General features: G+C 39.0%; 1 protein-coding gene across 11 annotated transcripts; it reads left to right on the top strand.

The window, feature by feature from the left end:
* The first annotated feature begins 2,497 nt into the window (after positions 1–2,497).
* Positions 2,498–25,541, top strand: LOC127430738 (leukemia inhibitory factor receptor-like). 11 transcript variants are annotated; one of them, XM_051680747.1, is made up of 20 exons: positions 8,232–8,657; positions 10,776–10,931; positions 11,045–11,152; positions 11,254–11,367; positions 14,505–14,686; positions 14,782–14,932; positions 15,584–15,835; positions 16,887–17,013; positions 17,139–17,257; positions 18,306–18,445; positions 18,601–18,754; positions 18,940–19,001; positions 20,200–20,422; positions 20,531–20,713; positions 21,336–21,437; positions 21,765–21,935; positions 22,019–22,132; positions 22,684–22,777; positions 22,906–22,969; positions 24,770–25,541. In XM_051680747.1, the coding sequence occupies exons 4-20, from the start codon at positions 11,256–11,258 to the stop codon at positions 25,187–25,189; spliced, it is 2,670 nt and encodes an 889-aa protein (XP_051536707.1). In that variant the 5' UTR covers positions 8,232–8,657; positions 10,776–10,931; positions 11,045–11,152; positions 11,254–11,255; the 3' UTR covers positions 25,190–25,541. The 11 variants fall into 11 exon arrangements, with proteins under 11 accessions (XP_051536716.1, XP_051536712.1, XP_051536718.1 ...); XM_051680749.1 differs by having other exon boundaries at positions 5,409–8,657; positions 10,776–11,152; XM_051680750.1 differs by having other exon boundaries at positions 10,776–11,152; positions 14,508–14,686.

Below are 25,541 nucleotides of genomic sequence, written 5' to 3'. Positions count from 1 at the left end.
GTGTGTGGGTCGCCGGCTGGGTGAGGAGAGTGAGTCGTCGGCTGTGTTAGGTGTGTGGTCGCTGGCTGGGTGAGGAGAGTGAGTCCTCCGCTAGGTGAGGAGAGTGAGTCACCGGCTGCATTAGGTGTGTGGTCGCCGGCTGGGTGAGGAGAGTGAGTCCTCCGCTAGGTGAGGAGAGTGAGTCACCGGCTGCATTAGGTGTGTGGTCGCCGGCTGGGTGAGGAGAGTGAGTCGTCGACTGTGTTAGGTGTGTGGTCGCTGGCTGGGTGAGGAGAGTGAGTCCTCCGCTAGGTGAGGAGAGTGAGTCACCGGCTGCATTAGGTGTGTGGTCGCCGGCTGGGTGAGGAGAGTGAGTCGCCGGCTGCGTTAGGTGTGTGGGTCACCGGCTGGGTGAGAAGAGTGAGTCCTCTGCTAGTTGAGGAGAGTCAGTTGCCGGCTGCGTTAGGTGTGTTGTCGCCGGCTGCGTGGGGAGAGTGAGTCGCCGGCTGCGTGGGGAGAGTGAGTCGCCGGTTGCGTTAGGTGTGTGGGTCGCCGGCTGGGTGAGGAGAGTGAGTCGTCGGCTGCTTTAGTTGTGTGGTCACCGGCTGGGTGAGGAGAGTGAGTCCTCCGCTAGGTGAGGAGAATGAGTCACCGGCTGCGTTAGGTGTGTGGTCACGGTTGCATTATGTGTGTGGGTCGCCGGCTGGGTGAGGAGAGTGAGTCCTCCTCTAGGTGAGGACAGTGAGTCGCTGGCTGCGTTAGGTGTGTGGTCGCCGGCTGGGTGAGGAGAGTGAGTCACTGGCTGCGTTAGGTGTGTGGTCGCCGACTGCATGGGGAGAGTGAGTCGCTGGCTGCGTTAGGTGTGTGGGTCGCTGGCTGGGTGAGGAGAGTGATTCCTCTGCTATGTGAGGAGAGTGAGTCGTCGGCTGCGTTAGGTGTGTGGGTCGCTGTCTGGGTGAGGAGAGTGAGTCGCCGGCTGCGTTAGGTGTGTGGACGCCGGCTGCATGGGGAGAGTGAGTCGCCAGCTGGGTGAGGAGAGTGAGTCCTCCACTAGGTGAAGAGAGTGAGTCACCGGCTGCGTTAGGTGTGTGGTCGCCGGCTGGGTGAGGAGAGTGAGTCGTCGGCTGTGTTAGGTGTGTGGTCGCTGGCTGGGTGAGGAGAGTGAGTCCTCCTCTAGGTGAGGAGAGTGAGTCCTCCACTAGGTGAGGAGAGTGAGTCCTCCACTAGGTGAGGAGAGTGAGTCGTCGTCTGCGTTAGGTGTGTGGGTCGCCGGCTGGGTGAGGAGAGTGAGTCGCTGGCTGCGTTAGGTGTGTGGTCGCCAGCTGGGTGAGGAGAGTGAGTCGCCGGCCGCGTTAGGTGTGTGGTTGCCGGCTGCGTTAGGTGTGTGGGTCGCCGGCTGGGTGAGGAGAGTGAGTCCTCCTCTAGGTGAGGATAGTGAGTCACCGGCTGCGTTAGGTGTGTGGTCACGGTTGCATTATGTGTGTGGGTCGCCGGCTGGGTGAGGAGAGTGAGTCCTCCTCTAGGTGAGGACAGTGAGTCGCTGGCTGCGTTAGGTGTGTGGGTCGCCATCTGGGTGAGGAGAGTGAGTCACCGGCTGTGTTAGGTGTGTGGTTGCCGGCTGCTTGGGGAGAGTGAGCCGGCGGCTGGGTGAAGAGAGTGAGTCCTCCGCTAGGTGAGGAGAGTGAGTCGCCGGCTGCGTTAGGTGTGTGGTCGCAGGCTGCGTGGGGAGAGTGAGTCCCCGGCTGTGTTAGGTGTGTGGGTCGCCGGCTGGGTGAGGAGAGTGAGTCACCGGCTGCGTTAGGTGTGTGGTCGCCGGCTGCGTTAGGTGTGTGGGTCGCCGGCTGCGTTAGGTGTGTGGGTCGCCGGCTGCGTTAGGCGTGTGGGTCGCCGGCTGGGTGTGGAGAGTGAGTCGCCGGCTGCGTTAGGTGTGTGGTCGCCGGCTGCGTTAGGTGTAAGGGTCGCTGGCTGGGTGAGGAGTGTGAGTCCTCCTCTAGGTGAGGAGAGTGAGTCACTGGCTGCGTTAGGTGTGTGGTCGCCGGCTGGGTGAGGAGAGTGAGTCGCCAGCTGCGTTAGGTGTGTGGGTCGCTGGCTGGGTGAGGAGAGTGAGTCATCGGCTGCGTTAGGTGTGTGGTCGCTGGCTGGGTGAGGAGAGTGAGTCCTCCGCTAGGTGAGGAGAGTGAGTCACCGGCTGCGTTAGGTGTGTGGTCGCCGGCTGGGTGAGGAGAGTGAGTCACTGGCTGCGTTAGGTGTGTGGTCGCCGACTGCGTGGGGAGAGTTTGTCGCTGGCTGCGTTAGATGTGTGGGTCGCTGGCTGGGTGAGAAGAGTGATTCCTCCGCTATGTGAGGAGAGTGAGTCGTCGGCTGCGTTAGGTGTGTGGTCGCCGGCTGTGTGGGGAGAGTGAGTCGCCGGCTGCGTTAGGTGTGTGGGTCGCCGGCTGCGTGGGGAGGGTGAGTCGCCGGCTGCGTTAGGTGTGTGGTCGCCGGCTGCGTGGGGAGGGTGAGTCGCCAGCTGCGCTAGGTGTGTGGTCGCCGGCTGCGTGAGGAGAGTGAGTCCTCCGCTAGGTGAGGAGAGTGAATCACTGGCTGCGATAGGTGTGTGGTCGCTGGCTGCGTGGGGAGAGTGAGTCGCCGGCTGCGTTAGGTGTGTGGGTCGCTGGCTGGGTGAGGAGAGTGAGTCGCTGGCTGCGTTAGGTGTGTGGTCGCCGACTGGGTGAGGAGAGTGAGTCCTCCTCTAGGTGAGGAGAGTGAGTCACTGGCTGCGATAGGTGTGTGGTCGCTGGCTGCGTGGGGAGAGTGAGTCGCCGGCTGCGTTAGGTGTGTGGGTCGCCGGCTGGGTGAGGAGAGTGAGTCGCTGGCTGCGTTAGGTGTGTGGTCGCCGACTGGGTGAGGAGAGTGAGTCACTGGCTGCGATAGGTGTGTGGTCACTGGCTGCGTGGGGAGAGTGAGTCGCCGGCTGCGTTAGGTGTGTGGTCGCCGGCTGCGTTAGGTGTGTGGTCGCCGGCTGCGTTAGGTGTGTGGGTCGCCAGCTGCGTAAGGAGAGTGAGTCGCCGGCTGCGTGAGGAGAGTGAGTAGCCTATCCAGATGCACCGCTGGCTTCTCGGCAGTCAGCGCCGTTCTATCAGTGAGTGACTCAATAGCTGAGTTGCTTCCCTCGACAAGTATTTAGTCTTATTTTTGAACCGTTTTGCACGCCATATTCATTTGAAATTAGGAATTGTGTGTAGTAGCACAAGCAGCAATCTGTAAGTATTCTGTCATTTTCTTTATTTATTGACTTTATAATTTAATTGTGCAATTTATGTATATATAATGTACATGTTAATATCATTTGCCAAATATATATATATATATATATGTATGTATATATATATATTACACATATATACTGTATATGTGTGTGTGTATAGATATGTATTACAGTTTATACAGTACTGTGCAAAAGTTTTAGGCACTTGTGAAAAATGTTGCATAGTGAGGATGTCTTCAAAAATAATGAAATAAATAATTTTCATTTATCACATAATGTGATACAAAGTCCAGTAAACATAAAGCTAAATCAGTATTCATTATGATCACCTTTGCCTTTAAAACAGCACCAATTCTCCTAGGTACACCTGGATACAGTTTTTCTTGGTTGTTGGCAGATAGGATGTTCCAAGCTTCTTGGAGAATTCACCACAGTTCTTCTATCTATTTAGGCTGTCTCAATTGCTTCTGTCTCTATGTAATCTCAGACCGACACGATGTTCAGTGGGGGGCTTTGTGGGGGCCATGACATCTGTTGCAGGGCTCCCTGTTCTTCTATTCTAATATTTTCTAGTTGCAAAAGTAATGTTTGGGAGTCTAACATTTATATTTCCTATTGACACACTAAAGCTGAAGATATAAATAACCATCTTAAGACAAATGCTTTTGTGAAACATCTTATGTGCCTAAGACTTTTGCGCAGTTCTGTGTGTATATATATATATATATATATATATATATATATATATATATATATATATATATATATATATATATATATATATATATATATATATATATATATATATACATATATATACACATATATAGTTACTTCATTTCTATATTTATTGTCTAGTTATACCCAAAAATGAAAATTCTCTCATCATTTACTCACCCTCATGCCAATCTAGAAACATGGCTTTCTTTCTTTTGCAGAATGCAAATGAAGATTTTCAGAATATTTCAGCTCTGTAGGTCCATACAATGCAAGTGAATGTTGGCCTCTCCTCACCTAGCAGAGGACTCACTCTCCTCTCTTCTTGAAGCTCCAAAAAGCACATAAAGGCAGCATAAAAGTAATCCATAAGACTCCAGTGGTTAAATCTATGTCTTTAGAAGTGATATGATAGGTGTGGGTGAGAAATTGATAGATAATCCCTTTTTACTCTAAATCTCCACTTAAACTTTCAGATCTGAAAGTGAAACTAAACAGGCATCACATGTGACTTTAAGATGTGAAAGTGGAGATATAGAGTAAAAGAATTACTTAAATATTTATCTGTTTCTCACCCACACATATTATGTCGCTTCTGAAGACATGGTTTTAACCACTGGAGCCTTATGGACTACTTTTATGCTGCCTTTATGTGATTTTTGTAGCTTCAAAGTTATAAGCAACATTTACTTGCATTGTAGGGACCTACAGAGCTGAGACATTCTTCTAAAAATGTTTTCATTTATGTTCAGCAGAAGAAAGAATGTCATACACATCTGGGATGTCATGAGGGTGATTAAATGATGATAGAATTTTCCTTTTTGGGTGAACTAACCCTTTTATATATTTTGTGTTAAAGCATAATTTTGTTTAAAAAAAAAAAAGTTGTTAATATCGTAAAATCCATAATGGGAAGTCAAGTGGGGCGCCATGTCGGATCTCGCCTAGGGCACCAAGTAAGCCAGAACCGCCACTGGGCTTTGGTTACTTACCTGATTATTACTCAGGTTATTAAGATCATAGAATGAGAGATAAGCAATAAAGCGCATTTGGACAGTTGTCTGCCTCATTCAAGGGGTCTGTTCTTTTTTTTTTTTAAAGAGTAGACTATGTAGCCTAAATTTACTGTAAAATCAACTGGATACAGTTTTGCTGTAACCCTTAAGTAAAGCATTGTAAACATATGTTATTTGCAACATTAATAAATATCCTTTCAGTATTTGCAGAATAAATGGTGAAATCATTTTATTTTAATAGAAAAAAAAGTCAGCAGACCCATGGTCATGACCTCATCTATTAAGAATGATTACTTTGCATTTCTAACCTTCCCTTCCTTGTAAAAATTTTAGAACGAATTGTGGCTTCTCAATTATACACTTATCTCACTGTAAACAATCTTTTTGAGCCCCTGTAATCTGGCTTTCGTGAACTCCACAGCACTGAAACAGCATTAGTTAAGGTCAGAAATTACTTGTTAATAGCTTTGGAATCTGGCTGTCTTTCAATTCTGATCCTTCTTTATCTCAGTGCTGCTTTTGACACTGTTGATCATTCTCTGTTACTCACTCGTCTTGAGACAGTTTTTGGTGTCTTTTCTCTCAGATCATCGGCAGTTTGTTTCCTTGGGTGGATGTAGGTTGAAAGTTGGTTTGGTTAAATGTGGTGTTCCTCAGGGATAGATTTTGGGCCCCTTTTTGCATTTACTTGTTTCCCCTTGGTGAACTCTTAAGATCTCTTGGTCTTAATTATCATTTTTACGCAGATGACAGATTAACATCCATTCAAAACCTGGTGATTGTGTGGCTGTCGCCTTTCTTGCACAATGTATTACTGAGATAAAAAAAATGGATGTCTTTAAATTTTCTTTGTCTCAACAGTGACAAGACTGAGGTTATGCTCATTGGTTCACACCACCAACTTCGTAAAGCTGGTTCTTTAACCTTAAATATGGATGGCTCTGCTCTGGAGTTTCAAACAAAATTAAAAAATTTTGGGGTGATATTTTATGCAAATTTAACATTTGATCCTCATGTCAGGAATACTGTTAAAACATCATTCTTCCATATCAGAAACATTGCAAGACTGCGCCCCATGTTATCTTTCTCAGTGGCTGAAAAACTGATCAATACTTTTGTATTTTCTCGTATTGATTATTGCAATGCTTTACTTGTTGGGGTCTCTAAATCTACCTTAAATAAGTTGCAGTATGTGCAAAACTCTGCTGCTAGAATCTTGACTAGGACCTGGACAAGTGATCACATCACTCCTATCTTGGAGTCCTTGCACTGACTCCCTGTCAAGTTTCATGACTTTAAAATTATCATGCTTACCTACAAGGCTTTGCATGGTTTGGCCCCTCAATACTTGTCTGGACTTTTAATCCCCTACACTCCAATGTGTGATCTCCGCTCCTCCGAATCTGTTTTTTTAACTGTTCCACCTACTTGTCTGCGTTCTATGGGTGACAGGGTCTTCTCTTATTTTGCTCCAAAACTGTGGAACTCTCTTCCCTCTGAGGTTAGACATGCTGGATCTTTTAGTATTTTTAAATCTTCTCTTAAAACTCACTTTTTTAGGGTTGATTTTCTGTGATTATTATGTGAATATTATTGTATTCTTTTTAAATTGTTCTGATTGTATGTTTTCTTTTTCTTTTTTGTATTTCAATGTATTTTTCTTTTCCTTTTGTAAAGCACTTTGAGATGCAACTTTTAAAGGCGCTATAGAAAATAAAGTTTTATTATTATTATGAAATTCCATGATTATCTACTCATGTATAATACAGCAATTGTACAGATCTTTTGAACACTCTTACCTTAGCACCAGGAACTGGAATATAATGCAAAAAGACAAACACTTGAAATCATTGTTTTGTACTAGGAAAAGATGTGTGTGATTCTCCAAATGAGAAGGCAAAAATTATATAACTGAACTGATATAAGGATCCATTTAGGTATTGATTCAGTACAAAGATAATAAAGATTTTGACAGCTACGTGACCTTGCAATTCACTGATCATTGTTTCCCTTACTCTTTATGTATTAATTAAGTTTTATAGACATTATATATTGTACTGTATATAGGCCTACAGTATATGTACATTAATTGAGTTTTAAATGCCCTTAGCAGCATGACATGAAGCTTGGACATACAGTATATGACACAAATTGAATTAATTGACTCAGTGATATTAAGTGACAGCTTTTGTGATGTCAAAGAGATAAACATGGGATGTCCCTGGAGCGATATTGTTTTTTTTGTATTCTTTTTGATGGATAAGTTAGTTTTGATGTATTTGTTCTTGGTGCAGTTGAAAGTGAGTTTATCTCTTGGACAAGATAAACATCTATTTGATTATGTGTACATTTGTGTTGACCAAACCTTTTCATTCATTCCCTACCTGTGATCTGTAAACTGTTTACTCATTTTCATATAGCCACAGGTTGTAAGTCTTATCTACAACTGATATTTAGCCTTTCATTGTCTCAATTGTCCAGTTGTCAATACTCCAATATAGACATGCACCAAAAGCTAGTTTTGCTTTGCCTTATCATCATGATCAGTCTGATCAAATTGAAATTGTGTTCATTGCTCATAATGGATTTCATAATTCATAAGGGCAACACACTGTATTTCATGTTCTTGAGTCTTTCCTATGCTTCCAAATTAACAAGATGTTTTTGTATTGACCATCCAAAACAAAGAGTTTTCAAAAGACAAAAAAAAGTTTTTAATACACTTCATGGCCAAAAAAAAAAAAAAGTAACGTACTGCAATATTTAGTTGGACCGCCTTTAGCTTTGATTACAATGCGCATCCGTCGTGGCATTGTTTCGACAACAATATGCAATGTCACAACATTTATTTCCGTCCAGAACTGCATTCATTTTTGGCCGAGATCTTGTATTGATGATAGGAGAATCGAACAACTCTGTAAAGTCTTATCCAGCACATCCCAATGACTTTCAATGGGGTTAAGGTCAGGACCCTGTGGTGGCCAATTAATGTTTGAAATTTCAGTAATCTTTGCTTGATGCAGGCCAATTATTTGCCCCTTCTGAAACACAGTAACATATTTTCCACGACCACGGGATACATCTTTCGACATGGTTGTTTAAGAAATGAGAAGCTACACACTGCATCAGTTAGGGTTAAAAGAATTGTTGCCAGCTGAAACATATTAATCACTGCAATAATGATCCAGTCATTGGCTCTTAAGGATCTGCATATTTAAATCCAAATGGCGATTTTTCTTTTTTTTTTTTCTTTTTTTTTTTTTCTTCTCCAGGCAGTGTATGAACATTTATGTTTCAGGGGCGGGGGCTGTGGTGTAGTGGGTATACACATGCTGCTGGTGATGAAGGTTTGAATCCGGCTTATGTCATGTCTCGATCTCATCCCTTTTTTCTATTCATCCACTTTGTACACTTTGTTATAAATTAAAGCCTAAAAGGCCATTAAAAAATAAATAAGAAAAAAAGAAAGATAATTGATTCCCATTTTGTGTTCTGAGCTGTTGACAGATTACCTGCCTTAGTTAGTCATTTAGCCATGATTAATGGATAAGAGTTTTTTTTGTTTCTCTTGCAGATCTAGTTGCTAATGGAAGCACTGGTGAGCATTTACACACCCAGAATCTTCTGAGCTCAGATCATGTCAGTCTGGTGTTTATGTGCTTTGCTCCTTTCTCTGACTGATCAAACAGAGCAGGACAGTGAGTTTGAGTTTTGAGTATTTGTTGTAATATGATTTGAATGTAATGTAATGCTTATAAAACATTAGTTACTATATATATATATATATATATATATATATATATATATATATATATATATATATATATATATACATACAGTATATATACACCGATCAGCCACAACATTAAAACCACCTGCCTAATATTGTGTAGGTCCCCCTTGTGCCGCCAAAACATCGCCAACCCACATCTCAGAATAGCATTCTGTAATGCTGTACTTCTCACCCCAATTGTACAGAGCGGTTATCTGAGTTACCGTAGACTTTGTCAGTTCGAACCAGTCTGGCCATTCTCTGTTGACGTCTCTCATCAACAAGGCATTTCCGTCCACAGAACTGCCGCTCACTGGATGTTTTTTGTTTTTGGCACCATTCGGAGTAAATTGAACATTAACTGAAGCTCCTGACCCGTATCTGCATGATTTTATGCACTGCTGCCACACTATTGGCTGATTAGATAATTGCATGGATGATTGTTGGTGCCAGTTGGGCTGGTTTGAGTATTTCTGTAACTGCTGATTTCCTGGGGTTTTCACACTCAACAGCCTCTAGAATTTACTCAGAAAGGTGGCAAAAACAAAAAACATCCAGTGAGCGGCAGTTCTGTGGATGGAAACGCCTTGTTGATGAGAGAGGACAACAGAGAATGGCCAGACTGGTTCGAACTGACAAAGTCTATGGTAACTCAGATAACCGCTCTGTACAGTTGTGGTGAGAAGAATAGCATCTTCACCTTTTCCTTGAGTAATCATGCTAAATTGCTAATTTGGTACTAGAAAATCACTTGCCATTATATCAAACACAGTTGAAAGCTATTTGGTTCATTAAATTAAGCTTAACATTGTTTTTGTGTTTGTTTTTGAGTTGCCACAGTATGCAATAGACTGGCATGTCTTAGGGTCAATATTAGGTCAAAAATGTCAAAAAAAGAAACCACTTTCTCTAGAAACTCATCAGTCAATCATTGTTTTGAGGAATGAAGGCAATACAATGCTTGAAATTGCCAAAAAAATGAAGATTTCGTACAAAGGTGTACACTACAGTCTTCAAAGACAAAGGACAACTGGCTCTAACAAGGACAGAAAGAGATGTAGAAGGCCAGATGTACAACTAAACAAGAGGATAAGTACATCAGAGTCTCTAGTTTGAGAAATAGATGCCTCACATGTCCTCAGCTGACAGCTTCATTGAATTCTACCCGCTCAACACCATTTTCATGTATGACAGTAAAGAGAAAACTAAGGGGTGCAAGCCTTATGGGAAGAATTGCAAAGAAAAAGACACTTTTGAAACAGAAAAACAAAAAGAAAAGGATAGAGTGGACAAAGAAACACAGACTCTGGACAACAGATTGTCCAGTTGTCAGCTATAGACACACAACTCTACTATTGAAACAACAGATTTGTCATAAAATCCACAATAACGACCTTTTTCCTTGTGTTTTAGTAAAATTTCTCTAAATGTATATTTTTTTTATTTATTTTTTTTTTTTTTGTTGTTGCTTTTCCTCTGGAGAGAGGATGAGGAAGTTTACTGTAAACAAATTTTTTTGTCTATCTATATTATATAGACTTATGTAAGACAGCACTGTAAGCACAGATGGTACAGCACTGTAATTGTGGACATTGATTGTGGTATACAGACCAGTGCCATTCCTCCCTCTTCTCTTATTTGTTGAGATTGAAGTCACTGTAGATCTGCTCACATAAGGCCAAACTCTTTGTGACTCTCAGAGAGACTGTGATTCATAACATGATCAATTAGAGGGGCTCTCAGATCATTTGAGCTCGGTGTCTTATTTACTCTACACTTCCAACACACCATCTCCATTTGGTCTTTCAGAATCAGAATCAGAATGAGCTTTAATGCTACCAAGTATGCTTACACATACAAGGAATTTGACATGGTGACAGAAGCTTCCAGTGCAAAAAAATACAACAACAAGACAGAAATAATAAAAATTAGAATAAAAAATAAAAATTGAATAGAATATAAAGTTTATATAAAAAAATTCTATGGTGTTTCTCCTGAAATCCACAATCATCTCCACTGTTTTGTGCGTGTTCTTGTGCGTGAGCTTGACAGAGGGGTCCTTGGCGATGCAGTCATTGGTGTAGAGGGAGAAGAGTAGTGGGGAGAGCACACATCCCTGGGGGGGCTGGAAGTGAATTTCCCCAGTCTCACTAGCTGCTGCCTGTCCGTCAGAAAACTGGTGATCCACTAACATATAGAGGTGGGAACAGAGAGTTGATTTAATTTAGTCTGGAGAATAGCTGGGATAATGGTGTTAAAAGCCGAACTGAATTCCACAAAAAGGATCCTTGCATATGTCCCTGGTCTGTCCAGATGTTGCAGGATATGATGCAATCCCATGTTGACTGCATCATCCACAGACCTGTTTGCTCGATAAGCAAATTGAAGGGGGTCCAGAAAGGGTCCAGTGATGTCCTTCAGGTGGGCCAACACTTGTCTCTCAAATTACTTCATGACCACAGATGTCAGAGTGATGGGTCTGTAGTCATTAAGTCCTTTGATCTTGGGTTTATTTGTGCCAGGGATGATGGTGAAGCGTTCGAAGCCGCAGGGAACTTCACACTGCTCAAGTGATCTGTTGAAGATCTGTGTGAAGATGGGGGCCAGCTGGTCAGCACAGGCTTTTAAAGAGACGGGTGAAACACCGTCGGTGCCTAATGCTTTCTTTGTCTTCTGTTTCCGGGAGACCCAGCAAACATTCCTTGTTTCCTCAACTCTTTCTATGCTCACCCCTGAAAGAGTTGAGAACCTTCCTCTTTTCTCATCACTTCTTTCTAATTCCTCTTCCTTTACCCACTCTGCCGCTTCTCAGTTTGCACCTCTTCTTAGTCTTGTTTTTCCTTTTCTTCTTCTTCTTCTTCTTCTTCTTCTTCTTCTTCTTCTTCTTCTTCTTCTTCTTCTTCCTCATTATTTGTTTGCTCTGAATTTTCAAATATGACCCCTTTTGTAGATGGCAAAGTCATGATAGTTGTGTGAAAAATTGCATTTTCTTTGCTGTGTGCATTACTAATACAGCAGATATCTATTTAAAGGGATTTGACAACCTGACATGCATTTGAGAATATAACTTTAATTTAGTTGTCTGTGTTACCGTTTTGAAAGCATGAATCTTGGATCAGAGAAATTTGTGTGTAGTCTTTCAAGAAAATTATGAAAATCAAGAAAAATCTGAGTTTGGAGAAATGTGTAAAATCGATCTAGAAAAACTATAAAGTCACACTGAAGTGGCTTGACAAGCACTGTTCGAACAGGAACAGGGGGCGGGACATGTTGAACGACTCGTCCCATTTAAAAAAAATAGCCAATAGGATTTAGTTAACAGCCACACATTCACACACACACATAACCCTCCCCACTGCGCTGCACATGCTAGAGCTGCTTACCAGGGAAACTTGAGAAGCGATCTCAATACCGGCCATATTTTCCAAAGTGTTGAGAACCGAAAAGATCATCTAACTGTCAACATTACAACATGTACATAACCAGCCCACAACCGCACACAGCACATCGCGGTCTTTGCTTACAATGAGGTGGGAGCCGTAGTGCCAATACAGATGAATGAGAAACAAGTGAGTCAAATATAATATATACAGTTGAATCACAATACACCAAACGTAATGAATAAAGAACACTTTCTTGAACTGCACATGCCAAGAAATCTCTGGCTGCACAAAAAAATATAAATAAACTCCAGCTACTCCAGCTCCTGTGTTGGCACGTCCGACTCTGGAGTGTGATCATCCATCCCTCCCTATTTCCTTCAAAGACAGTTACCTCCACTGTAAGAGCTTCAGATAACTGAAAGGTGATAACGGTCAGTCAACTTTGACAAACCCCATTTCAAATTGTCTAAAATTTCGTAAACATTTTTGGGTAAAATGCCTTGCACACAAACTCGAATTCTCCGATATTCCTCCTTCTTCGAAGTTTAAAAGTTCAAGCTAGCGGGCCCACAACCAGGGTAGTTTAGGGATAAGGAAGAGGGTTTGGGGAGGGGAGCAACCTAAAATGCAACTTATCACCATGTCTTCGTTTGCTACTAGAGTGGAACAGTGTGGTTCCGGAAATAAAAATCCCATTAAATATTTTCATAGATGAATTGATTTTCAATGATAACTTGTAAACTTATCAACTCCATCACTTTCTGTCTTCAAAAAAATGGCTAAAAACACATCTGTTCCATGAGCACTTAACTAGTCACTAAAAAAAAATAAAAAAAAATAAAAAAAAAATCTTGTTGCACTTCAGTCTGTCTTGAATACTACTATTCTGATGCTAGTGAAACTTTGTAATGCAGCACTTTTCGTACCACTGTCTCCTTAAGATGATTAGCTTATAATGTATATCTCTTTTGTAAGTCGCTTTGGATAAAAGCGTCTGCCAAATGAATAAATATAAATGTAAATAAACCTTTCAAGATGAAAGTTATCAGTCTGCAAACAACTACATTACCCATGGTACAGCAGAGAACGGTTCACCAATCAGAGAATTGCAGCTAACAAAGCCCGCAAAATTTGCCTCGGAGCAACCGCCCACTCCCACGACGCTCTGTAAGTGACGTAATCGAGTCTCACTTCACCCTTAAACTGCTTATCTGTTTGTACATATTGGGATATTTTGCATTAAACTTAAAAATATTGTTTATAATCAACAACCTAAAATAAATAGTTTGATATATTCCCATCGTTTTATCCAATTACATAATTTGCAATGCTTCATGGGATTGTAGTTTGTACCCTCGTGAAAGACCGTAAGTAAACAGCCTTTTACCTTTGTCTTTTTGTCCGATTTTAAAATACTTTTTTGCCTCAAAAAATGATGGTGGATTTTATGAAAAGCCTATGCAAAAAATGAATGGGAAAAATACTTCCGGAGCTCAGACTCTACATAAGGGGGCAGGCCACTGTTGCGCTCTATTGCAGTCGCTTCACTGTGATCGTTTCATGTGAACAGAGGCGGACTGGCCACTGGGAGAATCGGGACTTCTCCCGCAGGGCTGGCTGAGAAACAGGGCCACGATATGGCAAAGTGGGCAGTGATGTGATGGAGGCCGCGATAAGCTGAAGGGGGCCACGAAACAGTGCCGTGATACGGAGAAGGGGACAGCGCAACACATTTATTGAATTACAGGTGGCTAGATGGGAGGGGTTGAAACTCGACTGGCTATTGGTCAACCTTATTGCCCAGTCCTCACGCCAGGAAATACATCGGCAGAAAGAGAAGTCGTTGCGAGTTGTGGGGCAAGTTACTGTTTTTGGACGGATAAATCATTTATAATAAAAACAGCAACTTCTAATAAGAAAATAAGAAGTTTCAATTTTGATTTCATGCCGACTTTAAGTCACACTTAAATATGTATGAAAGAAATTGCATTAAATACAAAATATCAAACCAAACGACATCTGCAAACAACAATGCTAGACCTTTTCTCAGAAATAACTTTTCTTAACCATTTATGCAATGACTTTTATGCAATTGGTGTCAAGGTGATTTTAATGGATGTATTTAAAACAGTTTAACTCAAGTTCACACAGATGTCCTTGCAGAGTCTGCAGAGTTAACGCTGGTTAACTATGAACATGTTTCACTCTTTAAAAGTTCTCCATTAAAGATTTAACTATTGGTAAACTTAATAAAAAATCGCTTGAATTGTTGACTTCCTGAGACCTTTGACAGCAGAATTGTTTTTTGTTTTTTTTATTATTTACGTTTAATTTGTATATACAGTAGTTAGTACATGTATTTATGTATGTGTCTATATTTACTGTATCAGCAGGGCACCAACTTTCAGTAAAAGAGGTGACAGTGTATCCTGAAAAAAGTGACATATCTGATACTGGTGAATGGGTGTTGAATGTTAAATGGAAAGATGAGTTTGCTGAAAGTAACCAACCAGAGAAACTCACTTATGACATAGAAGTCCTTCACACTGAACAGATGAGGATCGTTCACTATGTATGTGGCTATTAATCTTTGCAATGTTACCATTATGGCAAAAGAAAGACTAATATGCCAGAGTTAATTTTTTTTTATGTGAAATGCTATATTAGGAGATCATACAGGTGACACCAAACCCAGCAGTCCCTAATCACTGGAAATGGACCTCATCTTTACCACTGCAGTGCACCTCCCATTCCGTCAGATTGAGGCGCAGAGATCCGCATCAGACCAGCAATTGGACACCTTTATACACTTACGAAGGTTTGTGGCCAAAGGTCGTACCCGCTTGAGCCTACAAAAGAGATATTGTTATGCATGTTTAACCATGTTCTGTTGATTTTATAGTTTTTAATGTATGGGGTCCCAGAGGCCGCAATTATGTATAATAATAGGAATTTTGAAATTAATGTCTTATTTTCCTTTCCAATACTTTTAATATGTTCTTCTGATCTAATTGGTCCCCACTGGTCAGATATTATTGAAGCGGTATCCCTATGTGTTACCACAAAGCAAATATGCACAATTTGACTGGTATCCATTCTAGTAACATTTTTGTTTGGACCCAGTTTGCCCTAGCAAATATACATTGTAGAAAAATACATGAAAACGAAAGAAAAAATTTAATCGTGTTTTTCAACTAGGGTCTCTGAGACCCTAAGCTAAAGTAATGTAACATTTTTCATGAAAGACCTTTGCCGTGTCTTATTAAGTTTGTAATATTGTTTAGAATATTTTCTCATAAGATTAGGAAAAGTCATAGTATTAACTTGACTTTTACATGTTAATTTCATTTAATCTATTTTTCTTGAGTTATCAAAATTGTCTTGGGGTCTCTATTGTCCCCAAACAGAAAATGAGGATAAAACTGGCCTGATAAACACCAAATTCACTGTTTTGCCCCTAACATAACAGGAGAAGATCTACATGTAAGTGCCACAACGGCACTCGTCTATCCTTATAACCAAGTTTTCCTGGTTGGGAGCAACGTGACATTCTGCTGCATCTTGAGGACTGAGAAGGTTCAGTCATTCAGTTCCCCTAAATTTACAATCCGCATCAGCAACAGGACATTCATCACTAAACCAGTTCACTTCCACACCCCTACTGAATCAGGGGGAGTGGACCTACCTTGTATGGATAATGGAAGCACAGTATTTATTGGCTGTAAGTGTAAACAAATTGTATCAAATTTGAATTGGTTCATTTAAATGGTATTTATATAAATGATTTATTTGAAAAGTTCAAATAAATTAGAAATGTTTTAGATCCCTGTCAGCTGTAAGATATTTAGAATGTCAGGTAGAGTTTATTCATGAGAAACTGGACATAGTTGAAGATTAGTCAGAGATTTTATTTGAATATTTTGCCCTCATATGCGATTATCCACACATTCGCCCAAATATGGGAATTTCCTACAAATTTATAACGGATAAAGCCATTACATAGTGTAAGCTTTAAATGCAAAAAAAATGCCTTAATTATTGTAATAAAAATTTTTCATGATTTTGTTTGTTTGTTTTGTTTACCTCTTAATAAAACCCAAACAGACTGGAATGAATGAAAACCTTCTTTATAATAACTAATAATAACAAATTAACATTAACAAACAAAATACAATAATTTAATGCCTAAAAGGTTATAAGTTAATAAAAAATATTGAGACAGAAATGTTATGAGACAGGAAATGTCATGTGTTTATGTTGTATGTACTTTACACACACGCTGGTTAAGCTCCTAACTTTAAAAGTTGTCTTAAAAATGTTTTGCTAAATTAGCTACATTTTACAAGAGATTACCTTGAAAATTGGTGACATAATAGTAGTAAAAAAAAACATGCAATTTGAATAGTTAATTTTTAGATTTATAGTCTAAATCTGTTCTTTGCTGTCCAGAGAAATTGTGAGATTATAAGACAAAAAAATGATCAGCCTTTTTCTTGTCAACTTACAGTACAATTTACAAATTTGAACAATCTTTTAAGCATAATGTTTTTAATTATTTATTAATGAAAGTTATTATAGAGTGTTATCAAATGTTCACAGAAATGTGCAGTACTAAGTGTCTATGATAGAATCATTTAAACACTAACTCCAATTGTATTTGTATATACCAAATGTTGAATTCTGTACGCATTCATTGGATTTGCATTTGATTGGTTTATTAATGATGCCATAGGCCTCTGGCCTAAAATGTCTAATTTAAATTAATTGTGCAGATCCACCAGATGACCAAAATCTTACATGTGTGACACGGGATCTCAGCTCTGTGGATTGTCACTGGGAACATGGCCGAAAAACCCATCTTGAAGGAAATAAAAATACCAAATACACACTGAATGGAAGGTACGCAAGACAACATCCACCATTATGTGCAATGAGAATCATAACAAATTGTTTAGTGTTAATTTATCATGTCAACATGAACAATATCAAGTCTTTTATCATGCCTATTGTTTTGTAATTGTTAGAGTTTGTACATTTGATCGATGTGTCCTACGTGAAAACAATGTCACAAGATGGACTCTGATTGCCAGAAATCCCCTTGGTGTGAAGACAATCACTGATTCAGCTGACCCCAAACACAGAGGTAAAACAGACCTTTGATCTTAAAGGAGACTTTTTTTCTTTTTTTTTTTTTTTAATATGCAGAGACAACAAAGCCATTTATAGGTAGGCACTATGTAAAACATTGCTCTGTTTGCAGGGTTGGGGAGTAGCGGAATACAAGTAACGGGATTACGTATTTAAAATACAAAATATAAGTAACTGTATTCCACTACAGTTACAATTTAAATCATTGGTAATTAGAATACAGTTACATTCAAAAATATTTTGATTACTGAAGAGATTACTTTGCATTTTATTGTCATTTGTTTCATTTAATATTTAGTCCTTTCAGATGGAAAACATTTATATATATAAATGATGCGATACAAAGTGCATTTGAACAGCGGTGAAACACTTTCTTATGATGTGTTACATTCATACGAGCAGACAGAGAAGTAAGTTTGAAGTAAGTTTGGAGCAGAAGAAATAGAAATAAACCTTGTGTAAATTGTCAGCTTTACACCAAGCTAAAATGCTATTTCTAGCCATTTTACATGCACGTTACCATGCACGATCATATTTTTTTAGCAAGAAAATTCATGTTAGATCATAATTTCTTTTTTTCTAGTAAGACCTTTGATATGAGGGCAAAAATCATATTCTTGATAATAATTTTTGTATTGTTTTCCTGTAAAAATATCTAAACTCCTTAAAACAAGATCAATTTGATTGATCTTGTTTTAGAAACAACACTGCATAAGATATTTAGGTTTTTCAGAGAATGTATTTTTAACATGTGTATTTTGTCTTACTGTACTGGCAGAGTTTTTATAGTCAAAACAAGTGAAAAAATCTACCAGTGCTGAAGAAGTAATCCAAAATATTTAGAATACGTTACTGACCTTGAGTAATCTAACGAAATACGTTACAAATTAAATTTTACAGCAGGTATTCTGTAATCTGTAGTGGAATACATTTCAAAAGTAACCCTCCCAACCCTGTCTGTTTGTTTGAGCATCCCAACCAGCCCAACCAGTGGAAGTTGAGAAGAATGTTTTTAATTTAATCTTTTGTTCCCTCTTGCACAGTATGGTTGAGAGCACCAAGGAACATACAATCCCGTGTGCTTCATGCAAGAAATGCCACTCTTCAATGGAGTTGGAACATGGAAAATTATACTTCCTTTCCAATGACATGTCAAGTGGAGCTCAATGGATCCATTTACAATGTTGGTGTCAGCAGTCATTATCTTGCATAAAAATGAACATCCATTCTTTTTCAGATCTCCAATGTTTGTATAGTACTTGCATGTCCATTTTATGCTATTACATGCATTTAAAAGGATACTTAAACATTTTCCACATAATTTCATGTCTCTCAAAGAAAACCTTCGATGGACTGGGTCTTTCGTCAATTGTCCTTGAAGATCTGCAGCCCTCTGCTAATTACACAGCTAAAGTGCAATGTGGGTCTTCTAAACACTTTTACAGGTGGGGAGACTGGAGTGAAATGACTCACATCTCTACTAAAGAAGAAAGTGAGTATACATCAGCATCAAGACATTAGAATATATTCACGCTTTAGAATAATGTTTTTGTCTAGTGTTATTAATTAATTCGTTTTAATATACATTTTAATAGCTACCATATTTATCTTATAAGTAACTAAACCAAAGCAAATATAGAGTTACTGTATTTTGTCACACTGATAATCTCTCCACAGTTCCAGAAGCAGTAGATATTTGGATGCAATATTTGGAACAAAATACATATATTGTATGGAAGGTACGTGAAGTCCTTAAAGGGATAGTTCAGCCAAAGATGACAGTTCTCTCATAATTCTTTCACCCTCGTGCCATCCCAGATGTGTATGACTTTCTTTCGTATGCAGAACACAAATGAAGACTTTTAGAAGAATATCTCAGCTCTGTTGGTTCTCACAATACATGAATGGTGACCAGAACTTTGAAGGCCCAAAAGGCAGTATAAAAGTGTGACGAGGAGGAGGCTACTCCTCTTTATACCTCTGCCGGCTGATTGAGGCAACTCAGCGGCAGGTATCCATCCTTATGGCCTGGCCACGCCCTCCTCCTCATCACAAAAAGTAATCCATAAGACTCCAGTTGTTAAACCCATGTCTTCTGCAATATAATAGGTGTGGGTGAGAAACAGATCAATATTTATGTCCTTTTATAACTGTAAATCTACATTTTCATGTTCACTTCCACATTCTGGTGTGGAAGTGACTTTCACATTCAGCCACCTACTGATTGGGGCTGATCAAAAGAGATTTATAGTAAAAAAAGACTTAAATATTGTTCTGTTTCTCACCCACACCTATTATACTGCAGAAGATATGGATTTAAACACTGGAGTCTTTTGGATTACTTTTATGGTGCCTTTATGTCATTTTTCATTTGTCACTTGCATTGAATGGACCCACAGAGATTAAATATTCTTCTAAAAATCCCAACCAGGAAAACTTGGTTATAAGGATAGACGAGTGCCATTGTGGCACTTACATGTAGATCTTCTCCTGTTATGTTAGGGGCAAAACAGTGAATTTGGTGTTTATCAGGCCAGTTTTATCCTCATTTTCTGTTTGGGGACAATAGAGACCCCAAGACAATTTCAATAACTCAAGAAGAATATTTGTCTTCTGCATAAGAAAGAAAGCCATAGCGTTTTGGAACAACATGTGGGTGAGTAAATGATGAAAGATTTTTCTTTTTGAAAAAAAAAAAAAGAAAGAAAGAAAGAAAATTCTGTCATAATTTACTCACCCTCATGTTGTTCCAAAACTCTATGGCTTTCTTTCTTATGCAGAAGACAAAAGGGAAATCTCAATACAAAGGCAGTGGATAGTGCCTTAATCTAAAAATTAAAAAAAAGCTCCCAACATATCATGAAAGTAGTCCATTCTCTATACTTGGTGGCTAAAGCTAAACTAATCATAATTTTCCTTTTTTTTAATGTTTCAAAGCCTCTAACAAAACAACAAAGTCATGGGATAATTACGGGCTATGAACTTACAATAAGTGACTCCAAAAACAACTGGAGAAACACCATCCACAGAGGACTAGAGACACCACTGTGCCACAGTCTCACATCTGGGAATGATAAAGGGGATCAAATAATCACAATCTCAGCTAGCAACTCAGCTGGTCTTTCTCCACCTTCAAGAATCACCATCCCAAGCTATCCAGGTGAGCAGTGAAAAGTGAGCTCACTAGAGCATTCAGAGTTTAAAGGTTTAGGTTAAAGTTCTGAAGATCATATCTTAATTATTCAATATTTTATAATACTCTTCACAGACAATGGAGTCAATATAAGCCATATCAACAGCAGTAATGGTGGCTTTACAATCTTTTGGGAAGAAAGCATCAGCTCCAGTTGTGGCTATGTTGTTGACTGGTTTTCAACCCACAGTGAAAAACGTTGTGCTGTTAATTGGAGGAAGATCCCATCCGGTCACTTAAGCACCTGGATTCCGTCAGGTCAGTTGGGAGCAAAGAAATGAGTATGGTTGTCATTCACTCATACTTACTTCTGAATTGGTGTCGGCCAGAATGTTTAATTTGACTCTGTTTGCCCAACAGAGAATAATGCATTGACATCTTGTGAGATATACAGACTTTGTGCACATTTGGAATATGAAGCAATGATTATAGGCTGTATGCTGTAGTTCAAAGCAGCTTTATTTTAATGTTGCTATGGGTGTGTAAGGTATTATTTGAAATATTGTGTGTGAATGTAGGGGCCAAATGTTATGATCACACACAATGATTGCTTATTTAAATGTTAGGGAAAAAATGCAAACATTGTATTACGTTAAGACATTGATGCAATTCTAATTGCTAACTTCCTGCTGAACAGGTCTTTACTGTAAGTCATTTGAAGTCCTCTTTGAGAATCTGTAATTAAGGGAGAGTGATAAATCTAGAACCAGATTTTGTGCGAGACTACAGTATTTGTGAACAACAATATATTTCAAATGCCTCAAATTCCACCCTTGTGTTACAATAACTATTTATTTCATAGTGACTTTTATAATGATTATTATAATCTATTTTTCTTACACCAATTGCTCTGAAATGGTCTCAAATGATTCTTTCACAGAGTTTTTTCAACCAGGAGTGAAATATAATATCTCGGTCTACGCTTGCACTGCTGATGCCCCACAGCTTCTGCAGAGGAGAGAGGGTTATGCTATAGAGCAACGTAAGCAGTCAAGATTTCATATTTATTAACTTGATGGACTGTTGGACTCCAAAGTGACTTTTGTTTGTTTTCATATTGACCTTTACCGGTAGCTTTTCCAAAAGCCCATTGTCTTTTAGGCCAAAATCTTTAAAATAATGAATGTTTGGATTCTAGTTACTTTGTACTTTGTTTAGCCTTTAAATGCAGAAAATGTCATTATGTCTGTGTACAAAATGTTTATTGTGTTTTTTCTTGATTTTTTTTCTTTTCTTTTTGGTTCTGTTTGTTTCATGTTTTGCTTTGCATTGTCTTTTTTACTGTACATTCTGTTTCCTCTTTTTTCAGGACCCTTTGAGAAAGTTCAGAAGCTGAGAATCGGTAAACAGGAAGGCAGAAAACTTGAGCTTTTCTGGGACACAGTGCCCTCAGGCAAGGAAGGAGGCTTCATACAGGGTTACAGGGTTGTAACAATTCGCTCTGATTCCAACACAACTATCAATGCTAAAAAAACAAGTGGTGCGTTCCCTCCCTAATTGACATTCACCATATTTTTCTGACAATATATTGGATTTCAAATAACCATACGTTTACATTTTTAGAGCGAACAGTTAGTTTGACATTAGATCCTGGCTCCTACATTATCAGCGTTAGTGCCTATACATCTGCAGGAGAAGGTGATAATGCCACACTCAGTTTCCTGGTGGAAAAAAGCAGTACGTGTGTATTTTAACATTGTTATTGGGTTCTATGAAACCTCTGACAATTGTTTGTTGAAATGACTGAAATGTATCATTATATTTAAAGGTGCACTCAGTGATGTTTTTGCTAATTGCTAAATTTATTAAACAGAAAGTAATAATAGTATAACGGTATTTTAAAAAACCAAAAAAAAAAAAAAACGTTATGTTTGAAATTATGTACACTTCACATAAACTGAAGATTCGAGTCATATTAATTTTAGAGAAAGAGTTGCTTTATTCTGCATGATCCTGGGTGTGCATTCATGAGTGTCGCCATGTTGAGATCATATGACCAGATAAATAGTACTTGCTCAATAATCCCCTGTAATAAATTAATCATATTGACATCGGTAACCTCTGTTTAATGTGTTGCTGCATTTACACCACTGTGTCAGTGCAACATATACAAGAATATTACTAAGTGCACCTATAATAAGCAAATATACTGTAAACTGTATCTACTGTATATACATACTGTGTGACCATGTTACAATATTGTGAATAACGTGACAAAATCTGCATAGTTTATCAGATGATTGCGGGCACTGTTGTGGGCTTCAGCTTAGTGGCCCTTGTCTTCATTATCATTTCAGTCGTTTGCTTCAGGAAGAGAAAGTGGTAAGGAAATGTGTTCACTGTTATCTTTTATTCATGTTGATCAGTTTAAGAAAACTAAATATGCTAAGTTTTCAATAGATTTGCCATTTTGTGCTGCAATTAAAACATCACTCTTAAAATTCCATCAGGTTAAAGAAAATATTATATCCAGATATTCCTGCACCAAAACTTTCAGGGGAATGGACTAAAAATGTGAGTTATAGATCAAAATGTCCTAACAGATATTATTGTGATTGGTCTCTTGTATGTCGTGAAGGAGGAAGCGGGGGCCATGTAAACAGTCAACATAAATCTTTTATTCAAAAGCTATTCAGCCTCTACACAAATGTTGGCTTTTCAGCACAAAAAATAAACACACTGGAATACTGCTGCTGTCTCTCTCTCCCCCCTCCGGCGGTCTGGACTGCCCTTTTATCACTCCCAGCTCTCACTGCAAACACAAACAGATGTTAGAGATAATTTCCCACAGGTGTCAGTCCTTGTTGTTCTTCCTCTCTAGGCCTCACTCTCCACAGATGTCGCTCAGCCACGCCCGCATCACCAAAATTATGCTTTTGCTTTTTAATTAAAGCCTGCTTGTAGTGTGTTGTAAGACAGTAATGTGAAAAGTCTCATTCTTTTCAAGTGGTGGGTTCCAACTTTAAAGTGGGTCACAAGTCTGTTCTGATAGTCTCAAACAACTGGGTATAAAAACATTGGAAAAACACCTACTGTATAATAATAATATGTTTTAAATTGGAGAAGAAACACTTCTCAAATCCATTGTTGTTGATGTCAAAGGCTGTGTCCAATCAAATTTTATGGTATTTTTACACAAATTCATCCATCATTGGTAAAAGTCAAACTAGGCAGATACCAATATATGGACAGGTTGCATGAAATGCCCTCATCCTTGAAAACCATAAATAAAACTATGCAGGGTAAGAGTACATTTGACCCACTCTACATTAAATACAGGGTTTTGTGTGGTATATTATTGTCTTAATAAATGTAACAAATAGGCTAAATAAAAATACACTTCCATAAAATTGTAATCAGATTACTTTACTGATAACGTAATCGAAAAAGTTATCACATTACTAATTACTTTACTGTCACACTTTATATTAGGTGGCCTTAACTACTATGTACTAACATTAAATACATACAAGACTATGTATTAACTGTGTAACTACATGTTCTGCAAAATCCCCACATTTGCTGCTACTAAGGTTGAGGTATGGTTAGGTTTAGGAGTAAGGGTGTGTTAGGGTTAGAGTTAGGTTTTGGGGTAAGGGATGGGTTAGGGTTAGGGGTAAAATTAACAGTGTAACTACAAATGTAATTAAATGCAATACATTAAATGTAGTTACAATGCAACAACATGTATGTACATAATAAGTACATTGTATCAAATGGTTAAGTACATAGTAGTTAAGGCCACCTAATATAAAGTGGGTCCTAGTTTACTTTTAAGTTACAATACTTTCTAAAAAACTTTTCACAGAAATGTTTTTTTATTAATGCAAAATACTATCTATATTTCCATCTTGTTCAGTTTCACGTGCAAGTCATACAACTAACACCACACATTTCTGCCTTACAATGACTCATTAAGGGGCGTACACCCTTAAGTTGTCACAGAAACACAAACTGACAAACATATTCAAATTCATGTTTTAAATTGTACATAAATAATACTATTTTAGAAATGTGTAACCCAAGTACACATTTCCTTTTAACCATGTTCTTAATTAAAAGTCAGTAACTGTAATCTGATTACTCAAAATTAAATTGCAATGCTTTACACAACTTTTTGGAAAATAAATAGATTATAGTAACTAATTACTTCATAATCAATCTATTACACCCAACACTGCTTTTATATGATAAACAATTTCTGTAATTGAGTCACCGCTTGATCTCCAGTGTTTAATCTGGGTCTTGAAGCTCAACCAGTTGTGGACCACTGTTGTAAGACTTGATGTTCAACAAAGATTCTGTTGTTTGCAGGGGTTTTATTGCTCCCAGCTGACTGAAGGGTATATGAAGTGTGAGATTCAGGAGGCCTGCAATTCAGAGCATCTTCCAACATCACAAGAAAGTGGCAATAGCCATGCTCTCATCAGCCATACCTCCAGAGTATATCATGCATGTCCTTTCTATCAGAATACATCTGAATCTCCAGTTGCTGTCTCATCCTCTCCAGCTGATACCCCTTCCAACTCATTGGAGTCTTCATTATTGTGGCCCGGTGTTGAGAAGCTGAGCTCAATTATTGAAAACCCAACATACAATACAACCCTACCAGAATCAGTCGATTTTTTACAAATATCAGAGCTCACACTGGACTCTTACCTCCCAGCACCTAACTTTGTTCATAATAATTCTGATGTTAAGAACTCATTGGGTTACAAGTCCCAGTCATCATGACCTACAAAGGCAGAGATAAACAGACTCCAATATAGCAGTATAATATAATGTACACCATCTGTGAGTTATGCCTTTATGAGCTCCATTAATAGCTAAAGAGCAGAGTATAAGACACACTGTGTGTAAATTATGCCTATGTGAACTTGAATGGATGTTGTTTATAAGGTATACAGCTTTTTCTGCTGTTTTTCTCTGAGGGATAGTTCACCTAAAAATGAAAGTTATATCATTATTTACTCACCCTCATATCATCCTAGATGTGTAGGACTTTCTTCTGCTGGACACAAAGATTTTTAGAACAATATGTCAGCTCTGTAGGTCCTCACAATACAGGTGAATGGTGACCAGAACT

The sequence above is a fragment of the Myxocyprinus asiaticus genome, chromosome 40 (genome assembly GCF_019703515.2).
Source record: "Myxocyprinus asiaticus isolate MX2 ecotype Aquarium Trade chromosome 40, UBuf_Myxa_2, whole genome shotgun sequence".
NCBI lineage: Eukaryota > Metazoa > Chordata > Actinopteri > Cypriniformes > Catostomidae > Myxocyprinus > Myxocyprinus asiaticus.
Note: the sequence above shows the minus strand (reverse complement) of the source record. Positions and strands in the feature narration are given on the sequence as shown.

Coding starts and splice junctions, on each gene's coding strand:
- LOC127430738 (XM_051680749.1), top strand. CDS start 11,256: ATGATGGTGAAGCGTTCGAAGCCGCAGGGAACTTCACACTGCTCAAGT. Junction 14,933..15,583: donor ACCTTTATACACTTACGAAG/GTTTGTGGCCAA, acceptor CTAACATAACAG/GAGAAGATCTACATGTAAGT. Junction 17,014..17,138: donor AAATACACACTGAATGGAAG/GTACGCAAGACA, acceptor TGTAATTGTTAG/AGTTTGTACATTTGATCGAT.